Source organism: Octopus bimaculoides, chromosome 9, assembly GCF_046866305.1.
Source record: "Octopus bimaculoides isolate indiv1 chromosome 9, ASM4686630v1, whole genome shotgun sequence".
NCBI lineage: Eukaryota > Metazoa > Mollusca > Cephalopoda > Octopoda > Octopodidae > Octopus > Octopus bimaculoides.
Genome location: NC_142936.1, coordinates 2662656 through 2679574, shown reverse-complemented (window position 1 = coordinate 2679574; position 16919 = coordinate 2662656). Strand labels below are relative to the sequence as shown.

The 16919-nt window shown below is 37.2% G+C and overlaps 1 protein-coding gene and 1 long non-coding RNA gene across 52 annotated transcripts in view; one reads left to right on the top strand and one right to left on the bottom strand.

Moving 5' to 3' along the window:
* LOC106869145 (SWI/SNF-related matrix-associated actin-dependent regulator of chromatin subfamily D member 1) overlaps positions 1–7335 on the top strand; it is a 74596-nt gene extending 67261 nt beyond the window's left edge. For all 50 annotated transcript variants that reach the window (XM_089356998.1, XM_089356991.1, XM_089357002.1 and 47 more), the window contains 9 exons: positions 429–530; positions 1793–1954; positions 2414–2511; positions 3257–3298; positions 3956–4010; positions 4224–4304; positions 4904–5026; positions 5446–5547; positions 7115–7335. In XM_089356998.1, coding sequence (XP_089213124.1) covers positions 429–530; positions 1793–1954; positions 2414–2511; positions 3257–3298; positions 3956–4010; positions 4224–4304; positions 4904–5026; positions 5446–5547; positions 7115–7168 — 819 coding nt within the window. In that variant the 3' untranslated portion in view covers positions 7169–7335. The remainder of the gene's footprint in view (positions 1–428; positions 531–1792; positions 1955–2413; positions 2512–3256; positions 3299–3955; positions 4011–4223; positions 4305–4903; positions 5027–5445; positions 5548–7114) is intronic.
* The window catches only part of LOC128248685 (uncharacterized), a 44683-nt gene that overhangs the window by 9925 nt on the left and 17839 nt on the right, over positions 1–16919 (bottom strand). The window contains exons 1-2 of one of the 2 annotated variants that reach the window (XR_008264842.2): positions 13279–13415; positions 7918–7991 (exon numbers count right to left, since the gene is read on the bottom strand). This is a non-coding gene — a long non-coding RNA (uncharacterized LOC128248685). Of the gene's footprint in view, positions 1–4422; positions 4553–7917; positions 7992–13278; positions 13416–16919 lie in introns of those variants that run through there. The other variant, XR_016243012.1, reaches the window with a different exon arrangement.

Below are 16919 nucleotides of genomic sequence, written 5' to 3'. Positions count from 1 at the left end.
CTCAGTAAAGTGGTTGGCATTGGAAAGGGCATTCCACCTATAGGAAACCATGCTAAAGCAGACAAAGAGTTTGGTGTAGTCTTCTGGCTCATCAGTTTTGGTCAAACTGTCCAACCCATGTTGATATGGAAACATGGAAATTAAACGATGACGATCTATTTTCCAGTTGCTAACGACGTCTGCAGGCTTTTCAATTTAGTTCTGTCTTCTAACATGTCCTTTTTTGAGACAGTGGAGTGTTATTTGAGGAAGTGTAATTGTTATTTCTAGCCGATTAATCCACTATGTTGATGTTCTTCTTCCCCATGTTGACTGTGGTTGTATCAGGTGTAGAACACCTGATGCATGATTGACTCTCATTTGTCTCATGGAAAAATAGTTGTAAAATTCTAACAACAATGATTTTCTTGTCTTTTTTTTTCCCGTAGTGGCATCGTACGCCCAACACTCAAGAGACGGATGGATTTCAAGTGAAGAGGCCAGGTGATAACAACGTTAAGTGTACTGTTCTTCTAATGCTTGATTATCAGGTAAAGCAATGCTAATGGATGGCATTTACTTACTTTCATTTTTGTTTCTATCGATGATTCTTCATATCGTCTTCTTGTTATGAATATTGTTCTTTTGAATAACAAAGTTGGCTGTATATATGTCAGCCAGGACTAAATGCCCTCCTTGTCTTCTTTTGTCTTTTCTTTTTTATCATTTTCTCCCAAACAAGGATACAAGTATAAATAAAAACTGCAGAGTGTAGCAGAGCAGGCTCAGCAAACCAGTTTGATCTCCAAGCTTAAGTCCACAGCTTCCACATCAGACAGTGGTTGGTGGAGAGAACATGCTGAGGCCCTCGTCCTGCATCAAACTGAATATGAGCAATCCAAATCCAAGCTCCTGTCAATGGAAATCTTTACAGACTCCTTTTTGCCCTCTTTTTGTATTTGTAGTCCCTTACACCACAGAGGCCTCAAGTCTTGTTTGGGAGAAAATGATAAGAGTTCTGCTGTTGTTGTCAATCATCAGTCTTGATGAAGCAGGCTTAAAGTCAAAGACAATCCAATCATAACGCCCACCCCCTTGCAAATTTCTTTTCTGGATACCTTTTCTTAAGACTGTAGAGTGTTCTGAGGGAAATTTGGTTCCTATTTCTAATGTAGTGTGCTGCTGCATTTACCACCATTTGTCAGTATATTCTGGAGGTGACCTGTCAAGGAGAGGCCCATCTAGTCCCCATCTCTGCGAGATACCTCTTCATCTGCCATGACCATGTGGTCAACCTAAACGAATCATCAACCCAGCTGGATCCTCAGCCTAGAGAACATGATAAGCAGGTTCTAACTCAGAAGACTGAGAAACTTGGCCAAGCAGTCTGAGCAGGGTCACCCAGACCATACAAGTAACAGGGAGGATCCCAGTTTCTGACCAGAGTCTTTGGTTGGATACAAAATCTGACCAATGGTACCAGGACACTATTTTTAATGGAGCACAAAGTCTGGAGACACTCCTTGGCTTGGCTGAACAGTTGATGGGTTACTTCGGTGGAAAGATCTTGTCTGGGAATATTTGTTGCTTCAGAAGTAGTGTAATGACAAAATGGTAAAGCGCAGTTTTTAATTGGGTCTCTTTTCAATGTTGAGATCAACTTTACCTTCTGTTGTTAATAAAGACTTTAAAAAATATTTTTTATTCTTATGAAGCGGCGGTCAATTCCGTTGATTGTCTAAAATTTGTGGCCTTGCACCAGGGTTAGGAATAATTAACCCAATTCTTCATCTCCCTCTCTTTTCTAAAATAGCCAATGCAATTCAAACTTGATCAAAGACTGGCTCGTCTCCTTGGAATGCACACCCAGACTCGCCCTGTCATCATCAATGCTCTCTGGCAGTACATCAAGACACACAAGTTACAAGACCCACATGAAAGAGAGTACATTAACTGTGACCGGTATCTCGAGCAGGTGAGCCATTTTGGTTTTTTTGTCTTCCTTTCTCTTTTTGATTTATTTGTAGCATTTTAAAAACCTCTTCTTGGAAATCCAAGATTTATTTCTTCTGATTCATCAGCAGACGGTTGTGTGTGTGTGTTGTTGCCTCCTTGGGTTGACTTCAAGTGATGGTTGTTATCGAATGTCACTGTCATGAAAGCTGGGTTCTTCATTTCCAATCTTCTGGAAAAACATGTCTGGTTGTGAGGAAATATTAACCTTAGGCTTCTTTCAGTTTCCGTCTACCAAATCCACTCACAAGGCTTTGGTCGGCCTGAGGCTATAGCAGAAGGCACTTGCCCAAGGCGCCATGCCATGGGACTGAACCCAGAACCATGTGGTTGGGAAGCAAGCTATTTACCACAAAGCCACTCTTGCGCCTATTTTGTTTGTTTTTTTTTTTTAATTATCTCTTGAACTCTTTTTGTTTAGATATTTGAATGCAAGAGAATGAAGTTTGCTGAGATTCCTTCCAAACTACACCCTCTTCTTATGGCACCGGACCCTATTGTGATAAACCACATTATTGTGTAAGTAAAGTTTGATGTTTCTTTTGCTGATTCGCACTTTCCTGCTTTTCTCATTTCTTCCTGTAACATTGTCTGCAACCATATTAAGTTCACTCTGCAACTCTTTTAGCATTTAAACTGGCTGCATCTGGTGCCAATATTCTATTTGTTTTTTAATGCTCACACCAACCAGATCCAGCCTCTCACACTTACCTGACAATGTCATTTCATAACTAAACATCCACATTATCGAAATAATCATCACATTTATCTGAATATTTTAAAGAGTTAAACCTGAAAACCCCCCCATTATTTAAGCACTTGCCGGTGGCTCTTTTCTAATAACAGGTCGTTTTTCTTAGGGTCCTGTCATTTTCCAGTATCAGCTACCTACTTATTTCATTTAACCGATTTCACATTGTCTAATTCAGGAATTAACAACCTCTTTCTAGAAATAAGCCACACCAGACATTCACAATCATGCGGGCTGCACCACTAAAAAATAAATTCAAGGCAATCTTCAGTTGTCTCCCTTGCACCCTGGATTTTGTTTTTCTTTTTTATAAAAGAGCCAGCCAGCCCAAGTCTTATTGGTAACCTCCGTATTTTACAATCCAACTGCATCATCGCGTTCTTCTAGATTCTCTTCTCTCTTATTTTGCTTCTTTCACTACGCCCCCCCCCCCCCATATATATATTTCTTATTTCAATTGTCAGTTACCCCAGCTCATGGCTGTATTAACAATTTCTCTTTCATATTTTCTAGCGGACCCTCAGTGTATAACCGTGACCGGAAAAGTGTTGACAGGTGAGCATAATTTCACACCTGATTTGTTTTCTCTTTTGCTATTTCATTGGTGTTTGATATGTTTAAAGGTCTTGTGGTAGAAATGGTCAGATGTAGTACTGTTCCTCTTTATTCGATTAGATAGACTCCAGTACACAATTGGTACTTAATTTATTGACCCCGAAAGAATGAAAGGTAAAGTTGACCTCGGTGGAATTAGAACTCCAAACATAAGGGCAAACGAAATACTGCTAAGCATTTCGCTTGGCGTGCTAACATTTCTGCCAGCTCGCCACTTTTGGATCATTTATAACACCATGGAAACCAGGTAACTGGTTCTCTGAGTCCTAGGACTTGAGACAGAAATGTCCAAGGGTTGATGATGTGTAACAGTTTGGTTCTAGAAGAACCTGGATGGGTCATTGCATTGTCTCACCATCTGACTGATCAAATTCCCACCATCTTAAAAGGAAAAGGACACATTAGAAATGTGGTCCTAGATGTATGACGTCTGAAGAAAAGATGGTTGATTATAAGGTCTGTGCAGCGAAGCATGACTTGCATCATAAGATTTTCCTCCATCTGGTTTGTTATAAACCAGACATTTTGGTTGATGATAAATCTTCATCTTCTTCTATCATCTTGGTATGAAATCTTTCATCTCTTTTTATTTTCCAGGATGGATGGACCTGATGCCAAAAAAACTGCTTGTTATGATATAGACGTGGAAGTGGTAGGTTATACATTCCGTTATTGTTGTTGATATTTTTTATATCACACACACACACACATATTTTTTATCAGTAATCTGCAGAAATTACTGATTATCAATAACAAAATGTATACATCCTTATGTTTTATTTTCCTGTCTACATCACCAAACACACACAAATATGTATGTATAAATTTATGTATATACATTTTCTGTTTCGATTTCCCTTTCCAGGATGACACATTAAAACAACAGATGAATTCTTTCTTGTTATCTACGCAAAGTCAACAAGAAATTGCTACACTGGATAATAAGGTGAGGTTTCTCTCCTTCAGCCTCTTTATCCATCCTTGACCATTTCTCCATATTCTTCTCTCTCTAAATTCAAACATGTTTTTAAGTAACAAGCAGGTAATTATAAATCCCCCATGTTATCGTATGCAGGTTCAAGTCTTACAATGTCTATACAATACATGTGTGCACTGCCATATATTATGGTGCATGTTCAGTTTTCCATTTCTTTAAAGTGGTTTTCTCTTCTTCAGTTCCATACTAAATTCCATCTAGAATAATAATAATAAAAAAAAAACTAAAGATTGTCCATTGTCTTCACACCTTGCTAGAAATGAATCAGATCTCTAATTACACCTTACAATCTTAAAAGGAAAGGAAATCGTCCACTAAGACTTTCTCTCCACAACTCGGTTTTATTAGATTTCTTTTGTTTCTTAATCCTTTAGCATTCAGATTACTCTGTTGAATACAATGCTTATTTATTTGCATAGTTTTGAATTAATCCTGCATTATCTCATAGCTTTGAGATTTTGATAATGTGATTGTTTATTTTTAGGACATTGTAGTTGTAAGATTATCCAAACCTTTTTTTGATTTGTTTGTGTTGAATTTATTTTCAGATTCATGAAACAGTTGAAACCATAAACCAACTGAAGATAAATAGAGAATTCTTCCTCAGTTTTGCTAAAGATCCATTAGAGTTTATCAACAATTGGTTAATATCTCAAACCAGAGATCTAAAGGTAAGACCCTCCTATAATTTGTATCACTGATGAAATTGCTGCTGGTTAGTTTGTCAATAGTGTAGAACCAAAAAGGCTGGTTTGCTTTGGCACCAAATTTTTTGTTACTCAAACAGCCACAACTTCTCTTTTCTTTATGTTACTAAAGTGTCCAAAACCACCAGGAATTACCTAAAACATTGTCACATATGATTATGTGATCTCACATTTTATAGCCTGACTTTTGGGGGTAGTTTTTCCACATGTGTTTTTGTCTTATTTTACATAATTTTCATAAACTAGCCCCTTAACCTAAGGTTTCAAGCCATAGAAGAAAGAATTATCATCATCTGGCCTTATGGCTAAGATCAATATCAATTTCTAATTTATACTTTATATGATATCATTATTATAATTATTATTATTTTCTTTAACATTAGACTATGACAGATATTGTTGGCAACCCGGAAGAAGAGAGACGAGCTGATTATTACTATCAGCCTTGGGTACAGGAAGCAGTATGTCGCTACTTCTATGGAAAGGTAAATTTGGTTCTATTCACCCTTCTTTATCACTTTTTCTTTGCTCCCTTATCTATTCTACAAACCAATCAACCACAGCCATCCACTAACATTGCTTATTTCTCTTCTTACAGTTTCTCATCTCTTCTTTAATTCTTACACAAAACTGTCATATCAATAAACTTAGAAATTATTTTACCTCACACACACACACACTTCACTCATTCAAAGAGTAGAACCTCTATAATTAAAGTGTATTTCTCTGTTCAGCTCTTATAAAATGGTATCAAAGAAGATAGAACTTAGTTTCAATCGTATACACTTTCTTTCATCTTCCTCCCCCAACATGCATATACTCACGCACACATGTCTTTGGAGGGTCAGTATGCCAATACAAAGCACACACCCACAGGTACTATTTCACTTTTATTTGATAGCATTGATCAATTAACCGATTAGTTTCATTGAGACATTAGGAGTTGTCTCCCTTACTTTTCTCCACTCGTGAACGATGTCATCTCAACCCGAATGTATTTTCGTTATCACTGGACTTAATATTTAATTCCACTTATTTCTGAGTTTGAACACACTAAATAATGGGAGCCACTTTTTCATTTCTCTCTCTCTCTCACACACACACGGACTCTCCCATTGATTTTGACATATGAACATCAAGTTGTTTGAAGTGAGTGACTTGCTCATTGAATTAGTATTTGAAGTGGTTGAGTGTTCCATTAATGTAATTTTCAGGCAGTATTAGTGACAATGTGATGAGGTTGGACCCATGAATTACAGGTACAATCCATTCCACACACTTTCTGCCTGTCCAAAATTCACTCCCAAACCATGAGTCTAGTCACATCATCATTTAACGTTTGTTGTCCATGCTGCCATGGATTGGACGGTTTGATCAGGCTACACCAGACTCCAGTCTGATTTGGCATGGTTTTTCTATGGCTGGATGCTTTGGTAAAAGCATTTGTCCTGGAGATTGAAACCAGGATCTCTTGGTTGTAAAACAAACTTCTTCACCATGTCTACTTCCAACGTCTGATCTTTAGAAGATTCTTTAAGAGAACATTAAAATACTTACAGATTGATTGTAATTTCACAGCTAAAACGTTTCCAAATAACTCTGGTATTTCTTTATTCTTACATATTGCGATGATGGTAGTCTCTTGTAGTCCAACAGACACAGTTTATAGGGATCAAATGTCTGTGCTGCACATGGACTCACTCTGCATGTACACGTGGACCGTGGACCAAACGTCCGGTGTCAAAGTGATTGCAGAGCAACTTAAAATGAACATATTGGAAACACAAGGCCATGTGCCCTCATACATACCACCATGCATACATATTTCATGCATTGATTCTCCCAGCAAATCGTTGCTGACTGACCTCTTTACTTCATGACATGTTTGACTCCTCTCTCTCTCTCTCTCTCTCAACACTTGGTCCCTCCCACTTTTCTCCTCTCCCAAACGCTTGATTCACTCAACTCATTACGTGTGATATTCATCTACCCCCTGCCATATTCACCTCTCTCTCATCTATCGCCATCACTCACTCTCTGCTCTCTCCACAGGTCCAACAAAGGAGACTAGAACTTGAACAGGCACTTGGTATCAGGAACGCATAACAAATGTCATCTCCATAGCAACTGTATTGAGCCTGTCACCATTGGCAGCTCTCCTCTTCAACTGATGTCCAGACCAATGCAGTTGATCACATGACCATTTTTATACTGTAGAAAATCATTCCACATTTTTCAGAGAATAAACTGTCATTATTATATCACATTTTCAATGGAGTCTTGATGGTTTCTTGTTTTTATTTGTCTGGCTGTCTATGAATTCCACTCCCTGATTGTTCACTTAATTATTTGCTCATTAATTCGCTTAATCAGTGATCGCCATTACCAAAGACACAAAATGTTTACAACATTACATTACAAGTAATAGAATATTGTCATCAGTTTGGATGACAATCATCTACTTGAGTGATGACGTTAAATGATCTGCATGCACATACATACACACATGGTCCCTATTGTATGGTTTGATGGTGGCAGGGTGAGATACGGATAAAAGAAGAAAGTTGGTGGCAGTGGGGAGGGGGAAATAAATGTTGCAGTCATCAGACTACAGTCATGCTGGAGCACTGCTTTGAACAACAATGAATCGACTAGAGTATACTTATTTTAAAACCTGGTACTTATTCTGTCAGTCTCTTTTGTCAAACTGCTAAGTTACTGGGGGGGGGGGTAAAGACACCAACACCAGTTGACAGACAAACACACACAGATGTAACAAGCTTCTTTCATTTTCCTTCTACCAAATCCGTTCACCAAGCTTTGGTTGGCCTAAGGCTACAGTAAAAGATACTTACCCAAGGTGCCATGCAGTGGGGTTGAACCTGGAACCATGTGTTTTGGAAGTCAGCTTCTTACCACACAGCCACGCCTGCAATAAATGACAACTGAAAATGAATAGAAGGAACAAGGAAAATGACGATTTGAGAGATTAGGGCGGATAAGTAGAATAAAGGTGGGTGGGTTATTTGGGGGTGATGATCAGTAAGTGAAAGGTTAAAGCTAAGATTGGTTGGTGCTGATGGTAATGGTGAAGATAATGATGGCAGCATTGATGAAATTAGAAGATAGAATACTCTTGGGAATGTTGGTGAGAATATTTAATATTGAAGAAATATTGATAAAAATTATAAGAAATGTGAAAGTAAAGCACAAAAAAAAAAAAAAATCAAAATTAATAGAACTCCCCCCCCCCCCCCTACTAAAAATAACACTGACATGGATGAATAAATGTAAATGGTGAGAAGAGAATGAATGAAGATGAGAATGATGATGACGAAGATTAGATTTGTGGATAAGAATAGAATGAAAGCAAGAAAAAGATAAGGATAATAAAGATTATTTTGAAGGAAAGTAAAAATAGCAGAAATAGTGACGATAATCGAATACAGAAAATGATAAAAGGAATAATAATGATTTCAAATTTTGACACAGGGCCAGCAGTTTCAGGGGTGGTGGTAAGTCAAGTGCATCGACTCTGAAAGGTTGAAAGGCAAAGTCGACCTCGGCAGAATTTGAACTCAGAACGAAATACCGCTAAACATCTTGCCCAGCGCACTAACGATTCTACCAGCTCTCCGCCTTAAATAATAATAATAGTAATGATCAATAATCCTTTCTACTAAAGACACAAGGTTTGAAGTTTTGGGGAGGGGATTCAGTCGACTACAATGACCTCAGTTTTATAATTACTATTTTTTTTTTAAATCTCACAATGAGAGATATTCAGTAAGTGCTATGGAGTAAAGACTGCCAACATAACATGGCAGTCGTGGTTTAGGACGAATGTTGCTGTAATTTAACCCCAGGAGACATCGTCTCCATCTGTCTATACGACACGATCTGTGTCCTTAATAACCCGGAAATCGCGATACACAGATATTGTTTTGAGCTGAGTGGGATGCTAGATTCCCTTGTTCAAAAATATAAGGATACAGATCGTGTATAGCCAACTGAAGACGATGTCTGCTGGGGCTAAATTACAGCAACATTCGTCCTAAAAAAAGGATCGCCATGTTATGTTGGCAAACAATCTTTACTTCAATTTTATAGATGAGCTCCCACACGCGCGCGCTTGTACATATGGAATGGTAACGGTTGGCAGCGTAAAAGGAAGAGATCTTGTGGTATAATCCTCCTTATACAATAAATTTGATAACACAAATTGTAAAAAAAATTTTGAAAGCTTTCGAAAATAATTTCTGTCCCTGTTGCAAATACAAGATTTCAAATAAACACACCATTAAACTTTTGTATTCAATCACACCGAACTTGGTTGATAACATTGGAGCTATTCACCACAATGAACCGAAAAACTTTCTAGAATAAGAATAATGTAAGAGTAATGCGCCAACAGGCATGTATTGATTGTCAATAGAGAAGAGGATATGCTGGAACATCGCAATACTCCTGGTATTGAATTTAAACGTGAATTCTCCAATTGTTAATTCTTCAATTGTTGATTCTAACAAAGATTTTGTAGTAGTCAAGATATCGATGACTCTGTAAACTGAAAAGTCATTGATAATATGCAACATCCGAATGTATGTGTGTGTGTGTCTTAGTCCGCCGCTTGACCACTGGTGTTGTTTTTTTCTTACGCCCCCGTAACTTTGTAGTTCAGCAAAAGCAACAGATACAATAAATCCTGGGTCTGCGGTCGATAGACAAACAAATAGAAGGTAAAAGATAAGGCGGCGGTGAGCTGGCAGAAACGTTAGCACGTCGGAAGAAATGCTTACCGGTATTTCGTCTGCCGTTACGTTCTGAGTTCAAATTCCGCCGAGGTCGACTTTGCTTTTCATCCTTTCGGGGTCGATATATTAAGTATCAGTTACGCACTGGGGTCGCTGTAATCGACTTAATCCCCTTGTTTGTCACCTCTATGTTTATCCCCCTGTAGGCAATAAAGAAATAAGATAAAAAATATCGATTACGATCTATTTTACTCTGTCGCTGGTTATTTGATACATCTGTTCTGCAAAGATGGTGAGTATATTGAAAGAAGGAATTAATGGTGGTGATATATCAAAATCGGTGATAAGACTTGGCTTCGAACATGTCTATGAAGGAGAAACCGTTTTTATTGAATGTAGGACGAGATTAGTTAAACGATTCGATGAAGTCTGACACATTTTATATAACCTGCTTACGTTGGCAAATCCAAAGATTATAAGATTACTTGATTTCTTTATGATCGTTAATGCCACACAGATTAAAACACTAAAGTCTTTTTAAATGGTTTCCGAACTTATTGTTTAACAGATTGGCAAAAACCTCATAAAGACTGCCTAGTTGTCTACGCAAAACTGCAGGAAAAGAAGCTATTAAACGAGGACAAAACGAAATATCTGAATACTTATTTGAGCAACCAATTGAGGTTTTATAAAGAACTTTTCGTTGTAAATTTATTGAACTACAATTTATATCCAGGCACTTTTGTTAACGAGAACATTTGATTTGTATACACGAGCAATCTTCAAGAAATGTTAATCCTGTAAAGTTTGCATTACCAGACTGATCATCACGAAAAATGAGAAGTGGACAATAAAAACTTCCCACCATGAAATTTGATTGAAATCTCTTCCGACAGCACTGGTGCAATGGTTGCTAAAGAAAAAGGATTTATAACGAGAATGGAAGAAAGTCTACAACGTATGTCGTGGAACCGTGTAAGTGAACTGGTTGCAGTCGATGCGACGAACATTTTGACACCAAATAATAAATGCTAAGGTGAAGTTAATAGCCTTTGTTTGAATGGCTAATATGTGTCTTTTATGCTGAAATTGTTCCAGTTTCATCACTTTGTCTCTGGTCAAATCACATACAAGGCAACTACGGCCCCGGAAATATTTTAAATGTTTATTTCATTATTATTCAGGGACAGCTATTGAAAGCAAAGCACTTTGATGGCAGCGTGGAGAAGGTTGTTTCCGTTGCACTCTCAGCGATTTCTTTTGAATGATGAAATTTTTAAGCAAGTTTGTTGCTGCACATTGAAAGATGGAAGCTACCCAAGATTATTGACTGGAAGTCATTAATAAATATTTTACCGTTCATCATTTTACCACTCCCACCCATTGAATCCATATCTTGAAAAAAAAGCAATAACAAAAAAGAAAAAACAGAAAAAAAAAACATTCTCGGCGATTACAGACTTCTGACTTGTAGATTATCTCCAGTTGTGATTCCAACGGTAGCCACCATGTATGAGAGACTAGATATCGGTTTATGATCCGATTCGATGTACTGATTCTTGTTTTCACTGCCCAACTTTCCGTTTACACCGTCTCTAGAGGGAAAATTGTCGAATCACCATCCGTGGTTTATCAGAGGATGAGCAGATTAGTTACGGTTCAGTTCAGTCCATTATCTCTGAAGATTTGGGTATGAGACGTGTGTCTGCCAAGTTTGTGCCAAATCTGCTTTCAGCTGACAAAGGAGACGCTCGGGTTTCTGTTGAACAAGATCTCATTGATTGCGTCGAGAAGGATGAAAGCCTTTTGAAAATTTTGCGTAGGCTTCTGAGCAGGCATCACCAAGCTTTTGGCAAAATTTGATGCAGATTCTCTGCTCAACTTTCTCTTTCATGGTCAATGCAACGATCACACGCTACACACCTTCCTTCCAAGCACTTCTGCAAACAGCTGAAGTAAGCTAGAACGTTAAAACTTAGTGCACATACATAACATGAAGGTTAATCTGTGCCTAGCGGCTTTACTCTCTGTGCTTTAGCTTCGTTACTATGGCAACATTCCGTACACTTATTGATCAGACCACATATGTGTGTAGTGTCTTACAGTATTATTTTTTTCCGTATGTTATTCATATTCACAAGACGTGAGGTCTGGGTAACATATTTATCTGTATGCCCTATAACTATTCCGAAGGCTCCTATTATTATAGTTTAAGGATTGCTTCAGTTTGCAGTACCTTCATTCTGTTTGTCCTTAAAAAACCTCACGTTTTATATTTTGCAGCTATTTTTGTTTTAGCTTTCCATGTGGTTATTTACGAATACTTTTCAAGTTACAAAACACTCACATGTCCCTATATTCGTCATAAATGTAGCCATTGCGATTGTTTCTCTTTTCTGTCTAGCGTTGCCAATTCATACAGCGTCCATTTAAAACTAAGATAGCTAACACTTATTACTAAGACGACTAGACTATTGAGATCTATTTCTTTTTTTCTCTTTTTGCATTTAGCTGTTTTAGGTATTAAACTAATGCGTTTATAATATTATATTTCTTCTTAAGATTTATTTTCTTCTGACTGTTCTACTTTGTCTAGTTTATTGGATCCTAAGTATTTTTAAGTATGTCTCTAGTATAATTCTCCTGTTTCTCTTTCTCTATTTATCAAAAGATATTTGAGTTCTTAATTAATCTTCTCTCTCTTGAAGGTTTCCTTAGTGCACTTTGTTAATCCCAATTTCATATCAATTCCTTTGATAAACCCGTTTAATGTCTGCTGCAACGTTTCTAATTCTTCATCATCATCAGCACATAACTTGAGGTCACCCTTTACCGTCTGCATTCGAGTATATGTTTATCGAAGTTGTTAGCGCCAAATGGAGTGCGTGTGTGTATGAATGTTTTTTTTCAGTAGAGAAAATCCAAGAATCGAAACGTTGTTCCTTAATGTTACATGGCACCAGATACTATAATTTTCTCAAACTATATTTTATTGTTAAATTGTTCAAATTTGAAATCCGAAACAATCCGTTCTGGATCCAAATTTAAGGTTTCGTATTTGCCGTTGAAAAACAATTTTTGCCGAACGAATACAGAGCGTTCCATATTTTATGTGCAAATCTAATAACTATTGTAATTTTTATTGCGAACGAGATGGGATTCTGCCATTTCAAGAAAGCAATATTAAGCTGAACTTTGATAAATTGAAGTGGTTTCAATCTATGAAAACAAAACAAAAACTACTGAAAATTTTTATTGATATTATTTTCTTATCTCCATTGAATTATGTGTGCATCCTACGAACCGTTTGAATTAATTGACTGAAAATGATAGAAAACAAAGAAAGCACGAATAAAAGATGATTTACCACCTCAAATCTTGCTACAGCAAAATTCAATAATTTCTTGAAACGAGAGAAACAAACAATTCACAAAAGTCATTATTAAAATGTCAGTTTCTTACGTTCGAGGGATTCTATAGATATTTGGTGTCTCTCCATTCTAGAATAAATTTTGGGATTCATAGAAATTCAACAACGAAAAGCAGAAAAGAATCCAGTGAAAGCTTTAGAATTTTGAATATTAATTCTTCTTGATTATTTAAGTTAATCCTTTCATGGATCTCTGTAGTCGTTTGATATTCTAGGACATCGCTCGGGGTTTTTTTTTGGAAGCAGGTTCTGTTTTTGTGATTTTAGGATTCTGAATGTCAATTTGATTACTCAAGCTAATCCTTTCGAGGACCTCCGTTTTCCTTTGATCTCTTCGGATATTATTTTGGGATTTTTTGAAAGCGAGTATGTAGTTCCATCTTCATGATGTGGAGTGAGCGGTGAGATATTTTCTTGGGTAAAAACACTGGCTAAATACCGGTAACATTGGGATCAGAGGCAAATAATCACAGGTAAATATTGAAATCAGAGGGAAAAGGCGTGATGCAGTGGGACTGAACCCGGAAGCATATGGTTGGGAAGCAAGCTTCTTACCACACAGTCACACTTACGCCTGCGATCACGTTTTGGACACATCTGACAACAGGTATGCTCAGTTGGTGCTAAATCGGTGTTCAACAACAACAACAACAGTTGCCATGGTTCCTAGGCATGAATTTTCCCCGTTGCCTCGTCTTGTTGTTCCAAGCGTTGTACTAGTAACGGGAATTTTGGTTCAATTTTAAAGCTCTGCATCTTGTACTTACTATATAACAAAGCTAATTTACAGTTACTCGCTGCGTAGGAGAGATGTAATTGTTTAAAAGACCACAAGCTTTGACAGACAATCAATTAATTTAAGATAGTGAGAGGGAAAACCACAAGACTTGAGCTCAGTCATTATCTTGTGATGCTAAGGACATTGACCGAATATATATTACACACACAGAACGTAAGAACACTTCTGCGTAATGTCTTTACAGCGATTAAACTTTGTGCATCTATAAAAGTGTTTTTACCCCTTACCCCTCTCTCTTCCTATATAAATATAGACACAATTACATGCACACACTCACATGTATACAAATGTCTGTTCCAATCCAAAATCCACATTGTGATTCAGGATATACGTTGCTTACTACTAATATGATGCAGTGAAAGATCACCCTCGCAGGAATGCACAACAAACTTATTCCCCTGTGATTATCACATTCGCTCTTCTTTCCCTTTGTATCTTTGGACTGTTGGTAGCAGATCCAATTTCCCAAAGCAAACAATAATTTGCGCAGATTTCTTACATGCTGTTTACCACTGTGCTTGTACATTTCTATGGGAATACCGTCTTGTTTAAGAGCTTTACAGTTGGAAAGTTTTTAATAGCAATGCTTATTCTCTTCCAAGGAAGAATCTTCTGCAAGTTCCTCAATTATAGGCCTCTGAAGGATCTCATTGATTACCTCAGGATCGTTAGTGGATTCTTGATTGAATACGGATTTAAAATGCTCAGCGCATCTTTTCAGAATTTGATCTTTGCCACTTAAATGTTTTGACCCATCATTAAAAAGGATAAGCTCCACATTTCCCTTTTTTGAACCAAATACGCCTTTGAAATTGCCATACAATGCTCTGAAGTTGTGGGAGTTCGCAACCAGTTCCAATTCTTGTTTTTCTTTTTTATTTTGTCCACCAACAATTTTTCATCTCACGAAATTTTTTCTGAGCAGTTTTCTTCGAAGAGATCTGAGTGATCGCGAGTTTTTGTTTGAGATACATGCCTTGCGCTTTTCCTGCATGGTTTGCAGGAGAGATTTGATCTGAGAATCATTCTCTTCGAACCAATCTTGATGCTTGCATTTGACGAATCCTAGAACTTCAACAGATGATTTATATTCTCAGGTTTTGAATTTAGATGTGTTTCAAAATTTTTTATCATTTCAGGATTTTTTAACGAAGATATTTATTCCATGAGGAATATTGGATATCAATGTCTTCTTTGTACCTTGTTTAACAAAAACCTTACTGAGAACCATTCTGTTATCCGAGTAACACTCGGTAGTTTTGTGAGCTCTGGTTAATCTTACACCAATGCAATCTTTTCTCTTAGTCATGACATAGCCAAGCATCTACCAGTTACCAAATCGGGGATGTTTCCATGTCTTTATATTCATCTGTCTGATGAAACTCTGTCTTTATAATTGTTAAACCAAACTGTCAACAGCAGTCGTAAATTACTTGCATACATCTTTTCTATTCCTTGTTTTCCGATTACTTTTCACTACACTGCGTATTTGTTTACTCTGGCATTAAAACCGCCCATTAATATGACTTTGTCATGGAACGCAATTTTATTGATAACTGTTTGTAATTTAGCGTAGAAAATGTCAAGTTCTTGTTCAGATGCTGACAAAGTAGGTGCATAAGCACGGATAATGTGCATAAATGAGAAATTGCCTACATACGAAAGGTCATGAGACGCACATCAACAGCTTGTGGGATGGATGGCAACTTACGAAGTAGAGTCATTTAATGGTTAATCCAGCATCATCAATTCTTGGCTCATCTGCTGGCATTCCACTCCCAAATACCAATATTATACGAGTCGACTATCTTTGCAATTAACGCGGTTTTTTGTTCTAAGCTGTCTTTGCTGTCTTGTAAAGTTCTTACATTCCAACAACCATAGATTAACAGGTTTCGCTTTGGTAACTCGTTTTCTCCGTTACTATTTGTAATTTCACTAATACCCATAACAATGACACTCAGGAAAGTTAAGGTGAGTTATCGATGTGGGAGAGAAAGGCCCATCATTGAACCATCTTCTGTTTATGGATGACCTGAAATTGTTTGGGAAATCTGGAAAAAGGATTTCTTAACCAAAACAGTCCAGAAGTGTGGTAGGGACATCGCTATGGAATTTGGGATTACCAAATGCTCAGTACTTAATATGAAAAGAGGGAAGAAAACAACCGGCAGAGGATTGCGGTTACCATCAGGAGAGACCATGGGTTAACAACAACAACAACAAAATACTACTACTACTACTACTACTACTACTACACACACACACACACATAAACGTACCTCTGTGTTTGCGTGTGTGCTTGCGTAGATACACATTCTCTTTCTCTTCTATTAAAGGGGTGTTCAGAATATAAGAAATGATTGGTCAATATGTTTGGTCAGTTCACGTTAGTCATTGGGCAATATTAGTGGTAAGGCTAACAGCTTCATTAAATGTAAGATTTCATTTAGCTACTAATTGGTTTTCATTGTGTGAAATATCTCTTAGCAAAGCTTCTCCATCAGGATAAGGCTTCGTAGCTTGATTTTCGAGATTCAAAAGAGCTCCCTGAGCGTATTTATCTCCCCAAAAGAAGCCCAAAGAAAATGCTATCATTTGCCAAAGTCTCCTTTCTGACAATTATCGCTAATTATTTATTCTTTGTGGAAAATGAACCTCAAATACCGACAGTAACAGACAGCAATGTCCACCATCTATCTCTTCTGCTGGTACTTCTGTTATTAACCAACCTTCATTATTATACAACAAAACTATTACATTACAAACTTTGTAAAGTAGCAATTTAAAATTGTTTCATCGAGTTGAGATTTCCAAATAAAGCAGACTTTACTCATTGTTACACAGAGTAATTGAAATCTTTCTTTAAAAACA